The following is a 24059-nucleotide window of genomic DNA, read 5'->3' on the forward strand; positions in this document are numbered from 1 at the left end:
AGGTGGTGTCAGAGGTGGGATTTGAGCCCAAATATTTCTTGACTCTGAATTCAATTACCTTCCTACTATACTATACCTAGTTCTGAATCCAGTTATCTTTCTACTATACCTAGGTCTGAATCCAATTCTTTCCATAATACCAAGGACTAATTATGTCCAAAGTGTTTTATAGACCAAAAAAGTGGAGTTCAACTTTAGTAACAAGGCATTCTATTTTGTCCATTTCTCAGCAAGGCCTAGCATTTGGTAACAGAATAAGAAAAGAGCCATAGAACTTTATTTACCAGTGAGAGATGCTTAGGATTCCAGGAAGACAGGGAAGAGTTATATGAACTGATTCAGAGTAAAGCAAGTAGAACCAGGAGACAGTTTTACATAATGACTGCAGTAATGAAATGAAACCATCACAGAAAGGCAGCCAGATTTGGATTAAACATGACCAGTCTTAGTCCTGGAATATCAGAACTAATAATGAAACCTGTGCCGCTCCTTGTAGAGGACTGGGAGTACTGCATGTGGTCTTGCTTTATCAGTTTGGCTTGCTTGTTTTTCTTTATTGCAAGGTTCAGGAGAGATTTGGGGGGCCAGATCTTGGTGATATATATTAGAAAATGACTGTTTAAAAAAAAAAACAACATAAGGCATCAGTACAACTTTTAAAAAATAAACAAGTTCTTGGCATATCACGATTTGTCACAATTCCAGAAGCATAGTGCTGCTTATATCATTCTTCACTTGCACATCTGGACTCACCGACCTCGTTACTGTCACTGCGCTATTAATCTTTCCCTGACCTGGAGTGGAGAGGGAGCAAGAGAATTAGCATTACCTCATTCTCACAGGGTGTTTCTAGGGCTCGCCACCTCGAGGGTCTAGTACACATTAGATGGAGTGTCAGACTCCCCTTTACCAAAGGACTCAGGAGTCTGGGAAACTGACTTACCCTGGGAAAAGCCCTTCATCTTTCTGGACCACAGCTTTGTCACCTATAAAGTGAGGTGAGCGTTGAAGTCTCTAACTTCTCTTACCCAAAAGGAACTGATTAGAACTTCTCCAACTGATGTTCCAAATGGATGCAGCATTGAGATAGCTTAATATTAAAAGGGCTAGTTTTCACTAACTAATCTAAACAGATTTGTCAGATATCCTTTTCACTATGATAGTCTTTAATTTAAAAAACAAAACAAACAAAAACCAAAAATGAATCTAGGATTTAAAGCAAGGCCTCTTAAAAAAAAAAAAAACAATTTATGCACAAACCTGCCATGAAATTCATTTAACTTCCCAGCAGTAGCTTTTTGAACAGCCTGAGGTCATGATCAGGACCTTAGGGAATATATACTTTTCTCCAGTGTGCACAACATTCTTTATCGCATCTTAGATATCAGAGAGACTGATATATGATCAGAACCAGTTGGAGCTGGGAGGTGACTCATCTTTCTAAGGGAAAGTCATCACTAGGCACATTTGGGCCATGGTGATCGTCGGTGAATTCCTGTCTCCCTCTGTTGTGTTTCACAGTTAGAGCTGAGTGAGAGTTTTGCTGGGTTCTACCCAATGGGAGATGAGTGATCAGATGAATATTCCCACTTGGCGTCAGTACCAAAGAATCACGTGAATCTTTATGTTTAGTTATTGTTTGAGAGAGGGAAGGAGCAAGAAAGAAATAAGACACATAGAAGCTGCGCTTTAAATATTGTTCCCCCCGGCAAGGAAACTGTGAAAGGTGCCATTTTTTAAAAAATAGTTCCACCATTCAGTCTGCATTGGTAAGTGGAAGAAAACCCTCTCCCTGTGCATTGTATACACTGAGACAGATTGAAATTCTTTGGGGATGACACCAGCTCTGAATCCTTAATTTTAGATTGTATAATCTTGCCCTATCCACCAAAACGAATTAAATGTAATTGGGAAACCTCACTGGGACTCTGATGTTTTATAGTTGATATTTTGGTTAATTTTTCCTATTGAATTCAGTTTCTTCCATGAATCAGGTAAGTAGAAGAATTGTATTCTCTTCTCCTGGAACAGCACCTCGAACATACGATGTTTAATAAATGTTTGTTGAATTGGGTTAGACTAGAACCTCTAGCTCCCTTTCAAGATTCAGATTACCACCTCCTACAAGAAGCCCTTCCTGATGTCTCTCATTTGTTAAGCATCTCCCACCCCCTGCACGTGATTTTAGTACATATTTTATAATCTGAAAACCACTAGCTGCCCCGGGACAAGCATTGTTTCATTTTGATTTAAATAACCGTAACACCTACTGGAGTAGTTGCTAGGAAATATTTTTTTATAGCTGAATACATTAGGAGTAACCTGAGGCCTTGAGGCCACATGTGACCCTCTAGGTCCTCAAGTTTGGCCTTTTGACTGAATCAACTTTTAGTCAAAGGGCCTTGAGGCCGCAGGTTCCCCACCCCTGGCTGAGACTGGGTACTGGCTCTAAATGCTACTAATCAGTTTTTAGTGCCTCCCCTTCATAATATTTTGTCTGTAGTCATTTTGTATGCATTTACATGAATATATGTCTTCCCTGAGAGAATGTAAGCTCTATGAGGGCAGGGAGGGTTTGGTTTTTTTGTTTGTTTGTTTTTTGTCTTTATGGCCCCAGCGTTTACTGCAGAGGGTGACCTGTAGTAGAGACTTTGTAAATGCCAAGGAAAAAAGGGAAATTATCAACCCAGTATTATTGAATGTCTGGAGTACATGTTCAGCACCCCTGGGTTTTCATTTTTTCTCTCAACTTTTCCATTAAATTTTTGCTTGACCTCTTCAAAACTCATCTAGCTTAGGAGTTCTTAACCTGGGGCCCATGAACTTGGATTGAAAAAGCAATGTATTTAATTTAAGTGGTTTCCTTAATCCTATGTATTTTCTGCTTTTTAAAAAACATTCTACAAAGGTCTTCTTAACCTTCCCCAGACTAACAGAGGGGTAAGTAACATAGCTCTGCCTATACTGTTTATCAACCTTACTTTTTCGGGGGCTCCAAAATTTTTTATTTTTTAAAAAGGAATGCTTGGTTTGCTTTCCTGAACAACCCAGTTGTTTTTAATTGAAGGCTCAGCAAGATTACAATAATTTAATAACCTTCTCTCCCCAAATAATGAAATCCTATCATAACCCAGTTTCTTACTACATGGATTTCCATATTTTGCAGCACAAATCCCCTGCCCTGACATATACTTTTATGTCCCCCAATAGCAGCTTCATTAAAGGGGCTCCTTTTGTATCTAAGGGGAGGGATTATATTGTTGGTTTTCATGTGAACTCCTGTGTAGCTGTTTTGGGGTGTCATTGTGACCAGAAGAAACACTAATCTGTCTTCTAGTTACTTATGAATTCAAAGTACTAACCAGAAGCTGTTGCCCTCACTTTTCTTTAGCAGTGAGAATTAGCAAAGATATATTACTGTTAAGTCAAGTTCAGATTCAGAACAAGAATAATCACTACCCCTTTCTTTTATCAGCTCTGTCTAATGCTGATTCTGTGTTGATCACTTTCCCTTCTTATCCTCCATGTTTCTTCCTGCATCCCTACCTTGGTCAGCCTGAGTCTTTTTCTCCATCATTTCCTAGCTACCTTCACCATTATGTTGTGTACAGATGCCACTGGATGTGATGAGGGGAATGCGTTCTCCCTTCCATCATCAAATGCAACCTTATTCCCTTTATGTGTCTGTCTAATTTCTGGCCATCCTTCAGGGGCTAGTTCAGGTCCTATCTTCTTCATGAGAACTTTCCTGAATACTCTAGCTAGCCCATATAGACTATTCCTTCCTTTGAATCCTTATATCACTTATCACCTGGGCTAGGCAGACAGTGTGGTGTATTGGTGGAGGAATTATACTTAGAGCCTCAAAACCCGAGTTCAGATCTAACCTCAGACAGCTACTTGCTGTGTGACATCAAATAATTTAACCTTTCAGTTAAGTGTCAGTTTCATCATCTATAATAATGGGAATAATAATACCTAAACTAAGTACCTCATGGGTTTCTTTTGAGGGGACTATTTGCAAACCTTCAAGTGCTATAGAAATATATGTGGGATTATCATTTTAAAACTGTAAGGGAATTTAAACGTCATTTCATCCAATGCCCTCGTTTTTTACAGATGAGAAAACTGAGGCCCAAGAGTGTTGTGTCTTGCCCCAAGGTCAAACAGGAAAAAAGCGACCGAGTTGACTTTGATCTCAAGTTCTCTGCCCAGGTCCTACATTCTTTTTCACTCTACTAAAGAAAATAAATGGGTTGCAAAAATGTGTGGGAGAAGAAAAAAATGAGGGTTTGTCACAAAATGAGATGAGTAGATGCCATTGGGAAATAAAAATAATTCTTTCCTAATGCCCCAAACCACTGTATGGGGGGGGGGGGTTCTTAATCTGAGGGCTGTGCATTTGTTTTCTTAATATTTTGATACCTGTTATTTCAAGATAATTAGTTTCCTTTGTAATCCTGTGCATTTTATATTCTACATTTAAGAACATGATTCTGAGGAAGGATCCAAAGGCTTTCACCAGACTATCAACAGGGTCCGTGACACACACAAAAATAAAACCATTGATGAACATGTACGTGCGCGCATACACGTGCACACACACACACACACACACCAGCTAGATGACATAGTAGATAGAGCATCTGGTCTGGATGAGAAGATCTGAGTTCATATTTGGCCTCGGACCCTGGGCAAGTCACTTAATCCTGCTTGCCTCAGTTTTCCTCATCTGTAAAATGAGCTAGAGAAGGAATTGGCAAACCACTCTAATATATTTGCCAAGAAAACCCCAAATGGGGTCACGAAGAGTCAGATGTGACTGAAAAACGACTAAAAATATTGTTATACGCTGAAGTAGGAAATCAGTCAAGAAGCACTTATTAAGCATTTGCCTCATTTTCCTCATCTGTAAAGTGAGCTGGAGAAGGAAGTAGCAAAGCACTCCAGGATTTTTGCCAAGAAAACCCCAAATGGGGTCACACGGAGTCAGACACAACTGAAACAACTGAATAACAACAAAATGTACAATGATAATGTGCCACAAAATTAGTTCTTATTACCACTCATTTTAGCACTTAATCATATACTGCCTTGTAGTTTGTACGTTAACTATTTAATGCATCAGTTTCTTGCCAGAACAACTAGATGGGCCAGATGGGCTTAGAGCTCTCTCTTCCTGAGAGAGTAGAAATTTGGGGATTTAGGAAAGATGGTTTATATCCACTTTGAGTTGAAACCTTCACAGGTCCACCCCTTGTGATTCTGGCTGGACAAAGGGAACCATCCCCATGATTTTAAACAAGCATGCAGTATTGTATATAGTGCATTGATGGTTCTGACGGTGGTCATAAGAGAATCCATAAACTTTATCTCAGTCATTCACCTGCTTCTGATTGTAGCTGCATAGAAGAAGATCTGTCCCCAAATTGGCCTTGGTCCTTATAATGAATATCCTTCAGTGTTCAGGTTTGAGTTTTCCCCTTTTATATTATTTTACCTATTATAATACACATGTGTATTTTGAAAAAGCTATTATTGTTTCAAGACAGAAAGTGACATATAGGAATCAGAAGTAGTGTAAATCAAGACTTTTGCCAGCTTTGAGGTCAAGAATTATCAACAAACAGATGAGAGAAACGAGACTTTTGAAGGTGGAAAAGAGGAACCTAAGGGGATTGGACTTAATCAGAACATAGTTTGAGATAGTACCTAGGATTGGAACAAAGTAGGAAAAATATCCCAGAAATTCTGGATATTTTGGATCAGGTATTATAGACAAATAAGCCTGTGATGTTTCCTTCAGGTGTTGTACTGAGAAAGCCAGGCATTAAACATTTATTAGATGTGTACTATGTGTCAGGCACTTCTGGGAAGACAGATACAGAAAAAAAAAAAATGATCCCTAACCTTAAGGAATTTAAGATCTCACGGGGGGACCAGTCACAAAGGATGCTGTTTTCCCTAGGAATAGAAGCCTGAGTTTATCGGGCTTGATGGTGAAGTAGAGTTGACCTGAAGTAATAATGTGTAGACAGTATCATGTAGTGGGAAGAACATTGGATTTGTAGACCAAAGAAATAGGTTTGAATCTCCGCTCTGGAACTTACTTACCTGAAGCAAATCATTTACTGCCTCTGCCCTTGGTTTTTTCAGCTTTTTGTAAAATGTAGGGGTTTAACGAGGTAAGAGGTTCTTAATTTTTCTTTTTTTTTTTTTTTGGCATCATGGACCCCTTTGGCAATCTGCTGAAGTCTATAAAACATTTCAAAATAATGTTTTTAAATGCATAAGATAAAATAAGAATTACAAAGGAAACCAATTATGTTGAAATATAGATATCAAAATATATTTTAAAAACAAAAAGCCGGCTCATAGACTCCATAGTTAAGAATGCCTGAACCAGATGATCTCTAAGGACCTTCTGGGTTTGAATTTGTGATCCCATGAAGTTTTATGTCAATCTGGACTCTGTTTTCTCATCCAGATGTGTCGAACTCAGCAGCCTGCCACCTGCGCAAAAACTACCAAATCAAACCAGGTGAAAATATAATTGGTAAATGTTTAACAAAATGAATAAAAATACAGTACAACATTAGAGATAATGTTAACTTCTCATTTTCAAAGTCAATATGCAGTCGAGGAATCCATTTCTATTTGAGTTTGACACCACTGGTTTGTTCCAGCTAGGTGGTGCAATGGATAGAGCACAGGGTCCAGATTCAGGAATGCCTGAGTTCAAATCCTGCCTCAGACACTTAGTAGTTGTGTGGCCCCAGGCAAGTCATTTAACCTCTGTCTGCCTCAGTTTCCTCAACTGTAAAATGGTAGCACCTACCTCCTTGAGTTTTTGTGTAAATCCAATGAGATATTTGTAAAGCCCAGAGACTTGTTTCCTTCTTTCCTTATCCTTGTTGCCAAATCCCAGCCCTAGCTTACTCCTACTGTCTTCATCCTGTTCTACTCACATGCTACACAAAGAAGCCAAAGAAACACATGGAGCTATGCTGATGGGCTCCATTAAAGATTTTAACCTTAGCTCATCTCAGACTGTGGTTTGCCTTCCTTTGAATCCAGAGCCAATATTTTTTCTGCCGTAAGGCTCGGCCTCTCACAGAAGAGGAGAAGCCCTTTTGGTCCTCCTTTGGGTGGGAAAAACAGAAGGGAGCCTTGGTGATTATGGACAGCTAACTCTCTCTTCACTGTGGCCCTGTTAGTTTCACCATTAATCTCATGTGAAAGCGGGTTCCTGGGTTCCCCCTGAACGTGGTCCCCAGGTCTCTTATTTCCCTTTCTTTCTTTTTGTCTAAGCAGGACACGGATGGCATTTCCTTCCACTACTGGTCCCTCTTTGACGGGCACGCCGGATCTGGGGCAGCTGTGGTGGCATCCCGGCTGTTGCAGCATCACATTGTGGAGCAGCTACAGGACATTATAGACATCTTGAAGAACTCTGCGGTCCTCCCCCCAACCTGCCTGGGAGAGGAGCCTGAGAACACCCCAGCCAATAGCCGGACTCTGACGAGGGCTGCCTCCCTTCGAGGAGGAGTGGGGGCCCCGGGCTCCCCGAGCACCCCACCCACACGTTTCTTTACAGAGAAAAAGATTCCCCATGAGTGCCTTGTTATTGGGGCCATTGAAAGCGCGTTCAAGGAAATGGTAGGTATCATTCGCTATGGACCGTTGCCCAGAAGTACCCCACAGACACCACTTAGGCCAACCCCCTGCCTTCTGCAGAATGCTTCCTCAATCTGTGCATTCATTCAGTGCTTTTAAATTCAAAGCTGTATCTTATCTTGCTTGCTTTTCCATTTCCAAGAAAGCTAGAGAGCAAAGTGTAGCTTCTGGCCTTCCAAATGTCAACAAAGGTTTGTTGACGCTGTTGGCAAAACCCAGCCAAGCAATAAACTATCCATGAGAGATTGAGGTGGTGAGAGGAATACCCAGACCAATGAGCAGAGTAGCTGATGTATTCGGTAACTTTTTTGGCACGCTCACATTCACACCAACTGGTAACGTATCTAACAGACCAAAATGGTTCCTGTGTCTGGAGTAAGCTGATGTGTATGAATTCCCTGGTGTTTAGGAGAGCTTAAAGCATTTAGCAGTGTGCTCAAAATTTTAGCTCACTTTTCCTATGAACCTCATGTGAGCACAACTCTATATCCTTGGTTGGGCAGTTCCAGATCCTGCGGAAAAACGTCTGTTCTCAGTTATTGATGCCAATGGAGGACAACTTAGGTGCTGCTAGCCAAGAATGATTCCTGTTTTATTTTGGAAGGCAGGCTTCTTCACACTTTCAAATCTGAGTGTGTCTTATCTGGGAAATTACTATACTTCCAAAAACACCACTTCCAAAAACACCACTCTGTAAAGAGCTGGCCCCAGCAGAATTTGCAACCTGTATTTTAGTTATAGACACTTTTCCTACCGAGTGTTAACCTACTTAGAAAAACAAGAGTAAGGGGTAGTTAAAAATGTAGCAAAAGATTTAATGAGCAAGAGAGGGTTGACGCTGTCAATAAAAACTAGAAATTGAGAAACAGTGACTATTGTGGGCAAAACTGGAGCAGGCTTGTATATCCTTAGCAAGAAAGCTTTTAATGAATTGCCCATTGGCTTTTCAGCATTTTTGATGTTGTTGTTTAGTCGTTTTTCAGTTGTATCTGACTCTTTGTGACGCTATTTGGGTTTTTCTTGGCAAAGATACTAGAGTGGTGTGCCATTTCCTTCCCCAGTTCATCTGACAGATGAGGAAATTGAGGCAAACAGGGTTAAGTGTCTTGCCCAGGGTCACACAGTCAGGAAGTGTTAGAGGTTGGATTTAAACTCAGGAAGATGAATCTTTCTGACTTGAGGCCCAGCACTCTATCCACTGTACCACCTAGCTGTTCCCTAATGTTACCCCACTTCAATTAGTAGGTTATGGTGGGAAGACATATAAATTCAGGCATAAACGTATGTGTGTTGCAAAATAAATGCAAGTTAGTTTTGCTGGGGATATCAGAAGAGGACTTATCTCCTGTTTATTCAGTAGGAGAAGCTAGTGGGAATGTAAAAATGGAGGATTGACTTGATAATATTTTGGCCTTTTTGTCTAATTTGACTAGATGATAAAGTGTGTGAGTGATGGAGTATTGTATCATAATGCTGGAAAGGAGGTTGATATCAGGTTGTGAAGGGCTTTCAGTGCCAGATAGAGGAGATTATATCTGATCCTGGAGGGGTTTGTAGACCTTTTCTTTAGGAATATCACTTTGGCACCCATGTGGAAAATGGGCTGGAGAGGGGAAAAGACTTAAACCGTTTGGAAGGGTATTGTAATACTCCAAGTGAGAGGGAAGGTGAAGGAAACAATCTTTTTTAAGTACTTACTGTGTGCCAGACACTGTGCTAAATGTTTTACTATTACTATCTTATTTGATCTTTACAACAACCTTGGGAGGTAGATGCAATTATTTTTCCCATATTATAGATGAGGAAACTGAGGCTGTGAGATGTGGAGGGACTTGCCCAAGGTCACATAGCTAGTAAGTGTCTGAGGCTAAATTTGAACTCAGATTTTCCTGACTCCAGGCAGTAAAGTGAATGAGGGTTTGAACTAGAATAGTGGTGATCCCTGTGAGTAGAAAGAAGGGGTTGGCTGCTGCTGTTGTGGGATAAAATGTCAGGATTTGACAACTTGTTGCATATATGGGGTAAGAGAATAGGGAAGTCAGAGTATATGGCCCATATGGACCAGACATTGAGAAGAGTCCCCTCTGATAGTCCAAGCTTAGTATAAAACCCAACTGTCTAGAAACTACCGTAGAAACGCTTTTCTCTTTGTCCTTAATTTCAGCTACAAACATTTTAAAGAAACTAATTCTAAGCATTTTAGAATAAGAGCTCTCCTGAAGAGAGAAAAACCTCGCTTATTTACATGGTAGGAGTGAAAAGCAAAGTGAATTGTAGGGTTTGAATTTCGTGGTGTAATTGACAATACCGAGGAGCATGTTCTTTTACATGAGGTTGTTGCCTTCTCAGTTTTATCCACTAGAGGCCAATATTATATTAAGTCAAGTCTCCAAAGCTGACTTCCACCTCTGGATTCCTTTTAGCGTCTGCTGCATGTAGACAAGCTACAGGAAAGAAAACGAAGGAATCATTTGAGAGTACACTCAGAAGAAGAGTGTCAGTCCCCTTTAATATTGTTTCTCAATTTTTAATTGACCAGTTCCATTCTTGAGTTCTTGGTTTAGATGGCAGGGCTAAAAAAAAAGTATGTGATTTAGTTATTTTTACAGTCTCTGGTCATTCCACCTCTCTTAAATATCCTACTCCCTCTTCTAATAATCATGATTAAGAATAATAACTCTGCACCCCTGCAAACCCTTTTGTTTATCATTCCTCATTTCCTTCTTCAGCTAGTCTCTCCTACTTTTCAAACTCCCCATGTGCTAGCTACAAATCTGAGGTTTGCAGGATGGAGTAGAATTTTTAGGTGATAGATCTTATATTGCACTTGCCATATCTATATCTATATATCTATAACTATATACATATATATATATTTTTTACTCCTCACCTCTGCTTATTATTTAAATGAAATAACTAAATATTTTTTTCTCCTTAAAATATCTTCTCTCCTTCCCCCTTCACCTTTTTCCTCTCTCCTTCCTCACTCCTTCCTCTCATAAGCACCAAGGTTAGGGGGTCTTATATGTCATTTAGGTACTTTAGTTGTACTTTCTAAATTTTATTCTATGTTCTATAGTTTTCTAGACAAGACAAAGCAAGATAGACACATACACTCCCAGGATGTAAATGCATGTGTTCACACATCTATACACACACATATGCATGTATATACATGTGTGCATGTATGTGTTCACACACATACATATACCTTGCTTTGTCTATATTCTACAGAATATAGAATACAGTTTAGAAAGTAGAACTTAGGCACAAAGTTGACAAATAAGACCTCCCCCTAACCTTGATGCTGAGAATGGTTAAGAGAGATACACTTATGTATATATGCAGATATTGTATATTTAGAGGCAGATAAGGCTTGTGATAAGTTTTCAAGCAGAGTTTCCCCTTATATTACAATCACAGCTGCAATTTCCACTCCAAACAATTCCTCCTCCCTCCCCATTGTATGTATACCATGCATTTAGAGCAGCACTGTGGGGTTGTGACCCATAGTTTAAGAAGCGCTGCAGGGGTTGCTAGTGAAAAAAGTTTAAGAAATTCTGATTCAGAGAGTATATGCACAGTATATATACTACGTATACATATATACATAATATATACACACTGTATTTCTAATACAGCTAAAATAGTAATATATTAGTATATAGATATGTATAGTTTAGGTACATATATTAATATACATATATACAGTGTTCACATATGTACATATGCACCCACACAAATGTGTGTGTGTGTGTGTGTGTGTGTTTCGACAGTTTGGTTTGGAGGGAGAATCAATCTAATTGCATTAGCGGGAGGCCCTCTTGGCCTAGAAAGTCCCTTCATTAATCAGCAGACTCGTCTGTAGTTTATAGTCATAGAGAGTTGCCTGGGAACATGGGGAGGTTCAGTTTTTTGCTCATGGTCACATAGATAGTACATGTCAGAGATGGGACTTGGAACCAGGTCTGCCTGTCTCCAAGGCTGGCTCCTTTACTCTCTATACTGCCTTTCATAGGCTAATTGCCTTGCTTGTAAGCATGCTTCTGGGTTTTTTTTTTTAATTATCCCACATAAAGCCTCATCATATCTCTTTAACCTATCCTTGAAGCCTCCCCTCTACCTGCTTCCTTCTTAGAGGGACAGGCCTGGAATTAGTAGCTTTCCCGGCCTAGCTTCCTGTCTCTGAATTTTTTTCCCCCTGGGAATGAACCTTCTTCTTTTTCTTTTTCTTTTTTTTTTTTTTTGGCAAGGCAGTTGGGGTTAAGTGACTTCCCCAAGGGCACACAGCTAGTAAGTGTCAAGTATCTGATCTGAGACAGGATTTGAACTCAGGTCCTCCTGACTCTAGGGCCAGTGCTCTATCTACTGCACCACCTAGCTGCCCCTGAACCTTCTTTTTGACCTGTGTCCAGGCATAGTCTAGTTCTATTACAATAGGAGAATCCAACATTAAAATTACCTGAGCATCCCATTTTGGGGACAGGTGCATCCCTACTTTCTTTGATGCTTTGCCTACCTCACTACCAACCTCATGGTCCTCCTTCCTGCTGGTTGATTTCACAAATCTCTTTACTCAGTTTTTTTTATTCCCTTTGCTGGCTGACCTCTTTTCTCATTTCCCTCTCTCGAAATAAAAAATATGACTTAGCTTAAAAACAAAACTTGCTTTTTTAGAGTCAGGGTTTAAGGAGTGACTCGGGCATCAAGCTCATGTTTTGATAGGAACTAGGGGAAAAGGATTGATGTAGGACTTTATGTTTATAGCAGTTCAATAGTGTTTGCATCACTTAGCTGGTTTCCTGAAATTCACATTCTAGTGAGGAAGCAAAAAACTCAATTAACTGGCATTTGACCACCTATACTATGTGGTCAGTGCTGTTCTAGACACTTTGAGGGATGAAATAGAATTATAAAACATGTAGAATGTGAGCTCCATCACAGTGTTTGGCACATAAGAGGCATTAATAAATGTTTCTTGACTTAAAAACAAAGACTTCTTAGTTATTTGGATTTGGGGTTTTTTTGTTTTCATTTTTGTCTTTGTATCTTTAATATCTTGTGTGTGCTAGTGCTTACTAAATGTTCAACTTTAATCAGTAGATAATGTGGGCTGGAATAGTTGAAGGATTTGTATCTGAGGCAGGATTCAAGCCTTGCCGTGAAGGTCAAAAACGATTCAAATGAGCCTTCAAAGAAAGCCATGAGCAGATCCCCAGGACCTAGGGCCTAGTAGGCCCTTGGTAAGTCATTGTTGATTGAGAACCAACATGGCTTATGTGGGGACCTGCAAAGATACAGTCCTGAAGGAACAGAGAGTTCATATTGGGGAGTAGTGGGCAACAAGGTGGATGCGAGGTTCCAATTCTGGAGAACCTTCAATACTAGACAGCAGAGTTTAATTAGGAAATAATAAAGTCATAAGGGTGACATTATAGATTGAGTCAGGAGAGTGATATGCAGACAATAGTGTTGTAGGTTATATAATCTGGCTGTGATGTGCAGAGTATTTTGGCTGCTGGCCCCCACCTCCAGAAAAAATAGCCTAGCATTCAGGAAGTAAAAAAGAAAAAAAAGATGATTAGAGATGAAAGCTTGTGTGTGAGCTAAATGCAGTTTGACCAGTTGTCAAGGGTTTATTTTACCTGCTGTATCCTTGAGGAAAATGTACTGTTCATGCTAAGCCCCAGAGGCAAACTTCACACAAGGTGTTTTTTCACCACATCACTTCTTTGAGAATGGAGCTCTAGACCCTCCCTAACAAGAGGGCTGATTAACCCACCCTCCCTGTGGCAGGCCTGAAAAATGAAATGCCGTTCCTGGAGATTCAGCCTACGATGCTTGAGTACCCTCTGATCTCTGGACCAAAATTATCAGGCTCAATGGAAAATGCCTCTCAGAAAGAAAATCTAGAGCTTGGCACTTGCCTTAGGAAATGCTTCACTTGGCAAACTCTCGAATACAGTTTGACAATCTAGTAAACGAACGAACGAATTGTCTCTCATTCCTGTTATTTGGTCTGCTTACAAAACCCCCCATAGCCATTTTACTATTTTTATTTATGTGTCAGACACTGTGTTAGGCATTCGGATTCAGGGATGAAGAATGAAACCGTCCCTCTTTGCAATGAACTTACATTCCAAATAAGGAAGACAAATAACATATGAAAACACGTGTAGCATATAGAAAGTAAATTCATATATACATAAGTATATGCAAAGTAGTTAAATACAAGATTCTGTGGAGCAGGAGGTCACTAGCAATTGGGGAAACCAGCAAAGGCTGGTAGAAGATGGTGGTGCCCCAGCTGCTTCTCAAAAAAAGAAATGTTATGAGGTGGACATGAGGAGGCTGAGCATTCCAGATATGGAGGCGTGGCCAGTGCAAAGACAGAGACTGTTGATGGAGTACCATGTATAAAGAACAAATAAAAGGCCATTTTGGGTGGATCACTAGGTGTGCAAGGGGAATGATTTCCAGTGATGGAAATATTTTGCTATTTTTCAGTCATGTCTGACTCTTCATGACCCCATTTGGGAATTTCTTGACCAAGATCCTGGAGTGGTTTGTCATTTCCTTCCCCAGCTCATTTGACAGATGAGGCAACTGAAGCAAACAGGGTTAAGTGATTTGCCCAGGATCCCACAGCTAGTAAGTGTCTAAGGCTGGATTTGAACTCAGGAAAATGAGTCTTCCTGCCTCCAGGTTTGGTACTCTATCTGCCTCTCTGCCCCATAGAAATACAGAAAGATATGTAGAAAAACCTAGAAATATGGAGAAAAAATACAGAAATATATACATACATACAGAACATATACATATACACACATGTGTAGACACATTTTACACATTGTGTATGTGTGCATATACACGTACATGTGTATATGCACACATACCTGTATAACAAACGTGTGCATGTATGCATGCATAAATACATTCATACATTCATACATAAGAGAAAGATAAGTTGGGGCCAGAAAGTTAAGTTGGGTGGTGTTTTAAGAGCGAAACAGATTTTATTTTAGCCTCAATGGAATAGGAAGTCTCTGCGTACTGGCACTTGAAGCTTTTCAACCTTGGTAAAAACCCAGCAGAGTACCACAGTGCGATGAGACACATAACAAGTGGATAGAACTGCTAGCTCCCAAGGAATATTAAATCAGTCAACAAGCATTTATTAAGCACTTACTGTGTACCAGGAACTGTGCTAAGCACCAGTGATGAAAAGACAAAAATATAAACAGTTCCTGCCCCAAAGAAGCTTACATTCTAATGGGGAATGGGATGATATGAAGCTATATAATTATATATTTAATATATAGGAAAAATAATGAATACTTGGTAGTTTGGGGAGGAGTGCTGGGTGGATCGATAGGTGTTGAATGTAACAGATGGCATTTGACCCAAGTCTTGAATGGAACCAAGGATTCTGATAGGCAAAGGTGAGGAAGGAATTCATTCCAAGCATGATGATAGCTACTGTAAAGGCCTAGAAAGAGGCGACCAAACTCTGTGTGTGTAAAACAAGTAGATCAGGGATTCATGTTAAGAACATTGGAAAGATGAGAAGGAACCAGAAAGAGCCCGGGACTTTGGGTATCTCTTCTACAGCAGATTTATGGGAGGATATGTTGCATGGCATTAGAAGGGATAGATGGGTTGCAATCTATACCATTGAAAGGAACCTATCCACACTTATGAAATCCTAGATATTCAAGTAATTGTGTGTTGTTTTACTAAAGTCCTGTTTCAATTCTTTGTCACAATATGGCCTTAGGTTTGTGTAGGCTATGGAAACAGCATAGGCCCTGGGCAGGTCCATTCAAGCTTATTAGAAAAGCTTTAAGTAAAAAATGGGACAAGATTTACTTGACTTGTGTGTGGACCAGTCTAGCCAAACTTGGCAACCAGATCATGACATTTTTTTCAGCTATGGTAACCAATGAAGACTATCTGCTGGGTCAAAGAAGATAAAATCTGTTTTCTATAATTGGAAAAAGTACCTGTTCACAGACTTTGAAAGTGTTAGAAGTCATCAGGTATAAGAGATATTGAATGTAAAGTCAATCTTTTTAGTTAGATAAGAGGATAAAAAAAACCCAAACAGCATGATGTAATGCAGAGAACTCAACCTTTTGATGTCACAAACCTCTTTGGCAGACTGATGGAGCCCATAGAGTCCTCAGATTAATGTTTTTAAATGCGTAAAATACATAGGATTACAAAGGAAACCACTTATATTGAAATACCACAGTTATTAAAGTCTATGTGTATTTAAAAAAAAAAAGTTCACAGATCTCAGGGTAAGACTCCCTGGCATAATGATGGATAAAAGGCTAGCCTGGAGCTAGGGTTACCTTGGACACATACTAGGTATGTTGCTTTGAGCAAATCGTTTCATTTCTGAGTGTTCCCAAGCAGATTTATGGAGGCATTGCTGATCTCTCCACATAGGAAGTAGACATCACAGTTCTGCTATGCTCCCCCTTCCCCAATCAGAACAATAGAGGATTGGGTCAGTCTTTTCTTCACTTCCCCTGCCCCCGGTCCCCTTTTATTACTCAGTGGAGGATAAAAATGGCAGATTGTTCGGGGCCTTGAGTAAGCTCCTCAGTGTAAGCAAATTCCTTTTCCATGCTTTTATTAGGATAACACCAGGCTGTCAGAGTTAAGATTGGCCTTTTTATTTGTCCCCTAGTTTGTGTCCTGGCTTCATCCACAGAATAACACTCTACTATGTGTCTCTTTTAAGCCAGAATCCTTGACACAAAAATTCATAAAATCAAGCCTAAAATGTAGGTTGGGAATGAAGAGGAGAAGCAGTTTTTTGATAATATTTTAAACCGTAAGCACACCTGAGCCATTTGTTTCTTCGTTATCTTTCATGTCCAGATTGTAAAACATCAGGTCATCCTGATAAGGGGTCTTTCTTGAATAGGCATTGTTGAATGATAGGAGGATGAATGCAAAGCTAATTAATAATCATTATTTTATAATTACCTTTTTTTTTTTCCAACAAAGGATCAGAGTGTCTGGCTGTGGTGGAGAACATAAAGCTTTTCATTTTGAAAGCAGGCTTTTCATCCCTTATTTGACTGGAGAAGTTGTGATTGCCTGACCGACTCATATTGAAAACATGTATGTCATTCAGCTGTTGGCCAGCTGATGTCCTCGTTGGGCAATACTGACTGCTTTCCACTCTGCCTTTCCATTTATCCTGCAGATAAATTTACTCCTGGAACAAATGGGATTGGACCCCTCTGCTTTGGAACTGCGCAGAATCTTATTATTTGTGACAGACACTATTAGCAATGCAAACCACCTTGTGCTTAAACCCACCTCAGTCCAACTGGAACTGTAGGATAAGGGTTCTTGCCCTTACTCTTGTTCAAAATTGCTGCTTCTTACGACCTGAAATTAGTAGGAGACAAAAGATGGTGGGGAGATTGTATTAACTCTGGGAAATTTCAAACTAAATTATAGCTGTTATAGGCAGAATGTTGTTTTTTTTTTTTTTTTTTTGGTTCAGTGTGTTTATGTTGAATCTCTCTCCTTCCCCCACTACACACACACACACACACACACACACTCTCTCTCTCTCTCTCTCTCTCTCTCTCTCTCTCTCTCTCTCTCATATACTCACTTACCTATATCCTCTGCTCTTTTCCCCTCCTCCCAACAAAAACGGAGCAAAACGAAACACTCAGAGCATAGTAAATTGCCTCTTCATTGATGTGTGGATAAACTCAGATTAAGCATAGTATTTGAGCAGAATTGCTCCCTTCCGACATGTGGGAAAAGTTACTTTAAGAGATCTGCCTTTTCCCCAGATGACTAGCTGAAATCAGTCATCTTTAATATCCTTTGACCCATTAATAATAGGATAGCTCCTATTAATGAATGGTGGTGATGTGTAGATTTTTGTTTTGTTGGCACAAATATTATATAATTATGTTTTGGATGGTGGCTCAGATCATTTCCCTCAAAGCACAGAGCCATGAAGAAGGTTTCTCTATGATTCGATTTTTTTTTGGCCATGAGATATGTAAGCCCAAACTCACACATAAGGGCTTGTCTTTCTACCTAAAGAAGGGAGGCTTGTCCCTAAATTTCAAGACAGGGCTTGTTAACCTGGAGTCCAGTATTTTTTTGTGGCTGCTTTTAAATAAGGGTAACAACCTCAGGCATAGTGGGTGGCTTAACAAAAGGATATTTCTCACTTGGCAAATTTAAAACTGATCTCCAAATACATGTTAATTGGTCATTCATTAATTGGTGTTGTACTGCAGAGAAATAGCCTCAGTAACTTCTTGACGCCCTTTTCAGCCCTTAAGAATATGAAGATCCAAATTGTATTTAAAGAGTAGGAAGTAGGGAGAAAACAAATGTGCTATTTTGACTTCTAGAGAAAAAAGGCCCAGAGAAAAACAGTTATTTTTAGAATATACTTTGCTTGGACCCAATTTTAGAATCTGTCGAACAGTGTGTTTTAATGTCAGTAGGTCCTTTATTTGGTTCCCTTTCTCCTTTAAGGAAAGCTGGCATGAGACACAGCTTGTGAAAATAAATATCCTTCAGTGCCTAGTCAATGTGATCCCTAGGAGCTTATTTGCAATTAAAATTTGTGTGTGTGTGTGTGTGTGTGTGTGTGTGTGTGTGATGGCAGTAATGAGTGCAGGTACGCATTAGAAAAGTTATTTGAACAAAATGCAGAAAGGTACTGGTTATCATGCAAAGTTGGTATCTCTGAAAAGCCATTGCAAAAATGGGCATTCAGAAAAAAGTTAATAAAGGATGAAGGGTGATAATGAAAAGTTTTTTGAGGACTTTCTCTCTATTCTACCCCATACATAATAGCACATTGTCAACTGACAAAGCTAATAAATGGTAAATTTCCTACCAATTAAAAGTGAGAACTGCTATTCCCCAGTTAAATCTGAAGGTTGTAGGGTTGAGCATTGTGACTAGATTTCTAAAAACGGATGAATAATAATATGACCGATAATTTTTGTTATGCAAACTAAGGTGAATAAGACCTCCTGCCACAATGTCTACATTTCATTGTCTGGAAGGGTTCCAGAGAGATTTTTTTTTTCAACGGAGGGCAATGTTTTGTAATTGACCTTGTGGGCTTGGGAGGAGGGGGGGAGTTTGGGGGAAAAGAGGAGGGAGAGGGAGAATATTGTTTTGGTCAGCATTCAGACTCAAATCCTCATATTGTATGCTAAGGCGTGAGTATTCAAAACACCTAATGAATGCTGTCATTCATCCGTACTATTAAGTATTTAACAAATATTGATCCTATTGGTGAAAAAAGAGGGTCAACACCTCGGGCAATATCAATTATTATAAAACAAGAGAGAATTTACTAATAGTTACAGTAGTTACTATTTGTGAAATTTATATATTAAGGAAATAACCTTGTTTCAAGTGGTACCATTTTGACTTTGAATTGGGTCATTTCAGTATAGTGGTATATTGAGTGATCTTTTGTGAAACGAACTCCCCTAAGAAAATATTTCTCACGTCTTTGTTTTGTTTTTAAATACCAGTATGTTAGGGAAAGGTGGTATGTTATAGACCATTTGTTGAACTATATAGATAATGTTTACACAGCATTTCCAAGTTTACATAAAGTTTCCTTATGTCACCGTTTCAGTACATCATTTAGTCCAATCTACGTGTTTTACAGAGCTTGAGAAAACAAAGGCCCACATAGGTTGTGACTGGTCTAAGTTCATATGGCTAGTTATTAGCAGTGCCAGGACTAGATCTCCTGACTTTTGACCCCAAGGATTTTTCATCTGTCTTTTCTTTTTGTATCTAGATTCTGTTCTATCCCTATTCCTATTTGTATCTGTCTTTTCTTTTTGTATAGTAAGCACTTAATAAAAAGCTTTTTCATTCATTCATTCATCTTCACGTCCTTGCCTTCTCTAATGATGTCAAACTGAGTTGCCTGGTTTTGCAGTTGTGTGACAGAAATTACTTACACCAGTTTCAAACCTTTACCTCATCCAGTTTGAGGATAAACTGGAATGAGTCTTGGGAAATTGTAAAGTCTTTAAAGTTTGTCTCTTCCCCATCCTCTTTCTTTATACAGTAGCTTCCCCTTCTCTCCCCCTCCCCTTTCCCATTCCCTTCTCTCTATTACTAGTACTCATTGTATTCCTGTAGCTGGGCAGCCTGGTGTAATGGCAGATTAGTGGTCCAGCAGTCCTGGCTGTGTTTCTGAACTGGCTATGTGACTTTGGGTGAGTCAGGTCAGCTAACTTCTATGGATCCATGACCTCATTGAAGTGGGTAATCTTCATAAGGTACAGATCTGTAACCCATCCACCCATTGTCATTCCCCCTGCCCATAAATCTCACCTTTCATAAAACACATGGGAGCCACTCAACATGCTGGGGGGCTTTCTCTAGAGCAGGCAGTTACTAACTTTTGAGGAGGGTCATGGACCACCCTCTCATGCATTTTTGAATGCATAAAATAAAATGCATAAGATTTCAAATGAAACCAAATTACATTAAAATATAATTATCAGAGTGGTTTTTTTTTGAAAGTTCACAAACTCCAGGTTAAGAAACCTTGTTCAAACTCTTAGAACATGGTGTGAATACCAGTATATTTCACCTATTATTCTACTGTTATCTGTTACTTTTTCTAAGTGCCTGGACCAGCTAGCTTCCTTTCTAGTCAAACATTTTGATCTATCAATAAACATTTATTAAGCATTTACTGTGTAACTATATTACTATGCACTGTACTAAGTGTTGAAGATACAGAGAAAGGCAAAAGCAGGCCCTGTCCTCAAGGAGCTTACATTTCTTATATGTATACTAATTTTTACATGCATACCATTCTTTAGCAGTATTCAGCATCCTGCTTACATAACCCTTATATATCTTCTCAATGCTGTCTGGGTCACTTGTGGTTTTGATTTTTCAGAGATTGTGGTGCTTTATATACGTTATCTCATTTGGCCCTCACAATATCCCATAGATCCTATTAATATCCTATTTTACAGTTGAGGAAATAGGCTCAGAGAGATTAAGTAATTTGTTCCTACCTGAAGTAATGAACCTTAAAGTCTTCTCCTAACTATGGCCCCTGTTCCTTAGAGAAATCCAAATCAAGGGACAGGGGATTTAGTCCTGGGTGCTGCATCTTTATTTTATAGGTCTGTTTTAAGGAGTGGGGTCAAAGATTGCCATTTTCCCCTAGACTCATCCCTCTCTCTTGTCTCCCTTAACACCTCTAACTTGAATCTCATCTCTGTCTTCCTAAATTGTGTAGACTGTCCCAAAAGACTTAGTACGATTTGAAGCTGTTCAGTCTCTTTAAGCTATTCAGCAATTAAAGCTTAAAACTGCCCCTAAGACCTTTGGGATGCCTCATATCTTGAGTTTGGTGTTTTAGTTAGTATTTAGTGAAATTTTTGGTGTTGCTGTACCTTCCCACTCCCTTCCTTTATTATGTGGCATCATGGAATATAACCCTCTCATTTTATCTGTTTCTGGTGATAAATTATCAGCAGAATTCATCCTCCTTCATTAATAGAGATATTGAATTGTGTTGTGAATTCTCCTGGGGATTTGTTACCTTTCTCACTATTTGCTTTGGGGGTAGTGGGAGAAGAATAAGGATCAGAGCCGCTGGGCATATATTAATTAGAATGTCAGGGGTCATGGATGTTTTGTTCCTTGCCATGTTGAATGCATTTAATTATTTTAGTGACTTCCACTCCACATGTGAAAAAAAAGAACTCGGTGATTAGGCTTTAAGCTGGTCAGTATTAGACAGGCCCAGTCATTTGGCAAGATGGTGGTCCATCTTGTGTCATGTTGTATATTGGTTCAGGTGGACTGCCTAGCCCTTAAAATACCTAACTTCCTGGTAATGAACTATGGGTCCATTTCTGTTGGCCCATTCACTTCGAGTTGTATGCATCCCTACTTTCCCCTTTCCTACCTCTTACACTTTGTCCTTTGACTGGGATTTCCCAGCTTTGAGCCAGGATCATGTGAGGGGTAAGTAAATGTAAAGTGCTTTCTTTTTTTTTCAAATAAGTTTTATCAGTGCCGTTTGTTTTGACATCACACTTCATTTCCAGATATGACCCTGCCAAGCCATATCTCTCTATCTGTCTGTCTATCTATGTATATATATAGATAAAGATATAGATATATACACATACATCCTTATTTGTAAAAATAAATAAATAAATAAATAAGACAGTTAAGCAAAACTGAGTATCTCAGTGACTATGCCTAAGAACACAAACAGCATTTTGTAAGTATTATGATAGCCAGTATTTCCATAAGCACTTACTCTGTGCCAAGCACTGTGTTAAGCACTGTACAATTATTATCTCATATGATTCTCCACAATGACCCTAGGAGGTAAGTTCTATTATTATCCCCATTTTACAGTTAACAAAACTAGGGTGGTGCACAAGACAGCTCACCGGGTCTGGAGTCCAGAAGACCTGAATTCAAATATGACTCAGACACTTACTAGCTTTGCGTTCCTGGGCAAGTCATTTAACTAATGCTGCCTGCCTCAGCCTGCTCATCTCTAAAATGGGGCTCATAATAGCATCTGTTTCCCAGAAATCCCAGTCAAAAGACAAAGTGTAAGAGGGAGAAAAGGGGAAGGTAGGGATGCATACAACTAGAAGTGAATGGGCCAGCAGAAATGGACCCATAGCTCATTACCAGGAGGTTAAGCTTTATTTTAAGAACTAGGCTGTCCACCTGAACCGATATGGAACGTGATACAAGAATGACGATGCCACCAAATGACTGGCTATTTGTAAAGTGCTTTGTAAACCTTAAAGCTCTCTATAAAATTTAACTATCATTATCATATTATCATTATTATCATTATTATTATTATTATGACTTGTAATAGTTCCTGTTTCTCTACTGATAGACAGGAGATAAATTTTCTTATCCCTCCCCAAAGCTAAGATTGACCCTTATACTTAATATTCATTTTTTTGTTAGAAAAGTACCAAAAAAGGTTTTTCTTTTATTCCTTTGAAAGACATTCAGATATGCAACACTCTTGTTCTATGCTTTGCATATTGAAATGTCCATATTTGTGGAACTTTGCAAACCATAAAGCACTCTATAAATACTAGACATTATTATTTGTCAAGTTCATCATAATTGGGGGGGGCTAGGCAATGGGGTTAAGTGACTTGCCCAGGGTCACACGGCTAGTGAGTGTTACATGTCTGCGGCCACATTTGAACTCGGGTCCTCCTGAATCCAGGGCAGGTGCTCTCTCCACTGCGCCACCTAGCTGTGCCCCATCATAATTTTTTTTAAAAAGACCTAGAGTGAACTCGTGTATGAGATAAGTACAGGGAAATCCCAGAACAGTGAAAGTGAGTCATTGGCTCTTGGAGCGGTTCGACAGGACAAGCTGACGTGATCCTTTTCTTTTTCAGGACCTGCAGATCGAACGAGAGAGGAGCACATATAATATATCTGGAGGCTGTACAGCCCTCGTTGTTGTCTGCCTGTTGGGAAAGCTGTACGTGGCCAATGCTGGTGATAGCAGGTAAGCATATTATTTCATTCTTACTTAATCCTCGTGACTATTCATAATTTTAATACTTAAAAAAAATACCTCACTGCTTAGTCATTTTCTTATCTCTGCAATGAAGATATTGATTTATAACCTCTAAGTTTCCTCCTAGCTCTATCAACCTATGAATAAATCTCCTCAAGGGCAGAGTTTATCTTTTTGCATTTCTTTGTATCCCTAGCACTTAGCATGGTGCCTGGCACATAGCAGGCACTTAATAAATATTAATTGGCTGTGTTGATATACTTATTCTTCATATTATTCTGTGTGTGTGTGTGTGTGTGTGTATGTGTTTGTATGTGTGTGTGTTCTGTCTTCTGATGGTGTATAAGCTCTTTGAGAGCAGGAATTTTTCTATATTTGTCTTTACAGGTGCTTAATAAATGCTTTTTGATTGTTGATGGACTAGGACAGGCTTTGCAGTCAGCTTTTCTCTCATCCACACTCTCAGTTTGTTATGCCTGAGATAGAACCAACTGAAACAATAGTCTTCACATGTGCAGGGCTCTTGGTCACAGGCTAAGTATGGCGGGAGGCATCTGCCAGACAGAAGCTTCTCCAGATGTTTTTTTAATGCTATATGGGAGGAAACCTTGCTGCCCTCATTGAGAACAAAAGACCACATCTGTGAGCTGCCTAGACCATCCCCCTACTTTTCTGTCTATGTCCTTGCTAGTTTTTCTCAACCCCAATCTATAGCAGAATATATCTGCTGCTGGGGCACCTGGGTTGAGCAGTGGGTAGAGCACCAGGCCTGGAGTCAGAAAGACCTGCGTTTAAATCT

General features: G+C 39.4%; 1 protein-coding gene across 2 annotated transcripts in view; it reads left to right on the plus strand.

Moving 5' to 3' along the window:
* The window catches only part of PPM1H (protein phosphatase, Mg2+/Mn2+ dependent 1H), a 306039-nt gene that overhangs the window by 133123 nt on the left and 148857 nt on the right, over window positions 1–24059 (plus strand). The window contains exons 3-5 of one of the 2 annotated variants that reach the window (XM_027854174.1): window positions 4120–4215; window positions 7315–7659; window positions 23136–23248. In XM_027854174.1, coding sequence (XP_027709975.1) covers window positions 4120–4215; window positions 7315–7659; window positions 23136–23248 — 554 coding nt within the window. The remainder of the gene's footprint in view (window positions 1–4119; window positions 4216–7314; window positions 7660–23135; window positions 23249–24059) is intronic. The other variant, XM_027854175.1, reaches the window with a different exon arrangement.

The sequence above is a fragment of the Vombatus ursinus genome, unplaced genomic scaffold (genome assembly GCF_900497805.2).
Source record: "Vombatus ursinus unplaced genomic scaffold, bare-nosed wombat genome assembly UNPS02010320.1, whole genome shotgun sequence".
Taxonomy (NCBI): domain Eukaryota; kingdom Metazoa; phylum Chordata; class Mammalia; order Diprotodontia; family Vombatidae; genus Vombatus; species Vombatus ursinus.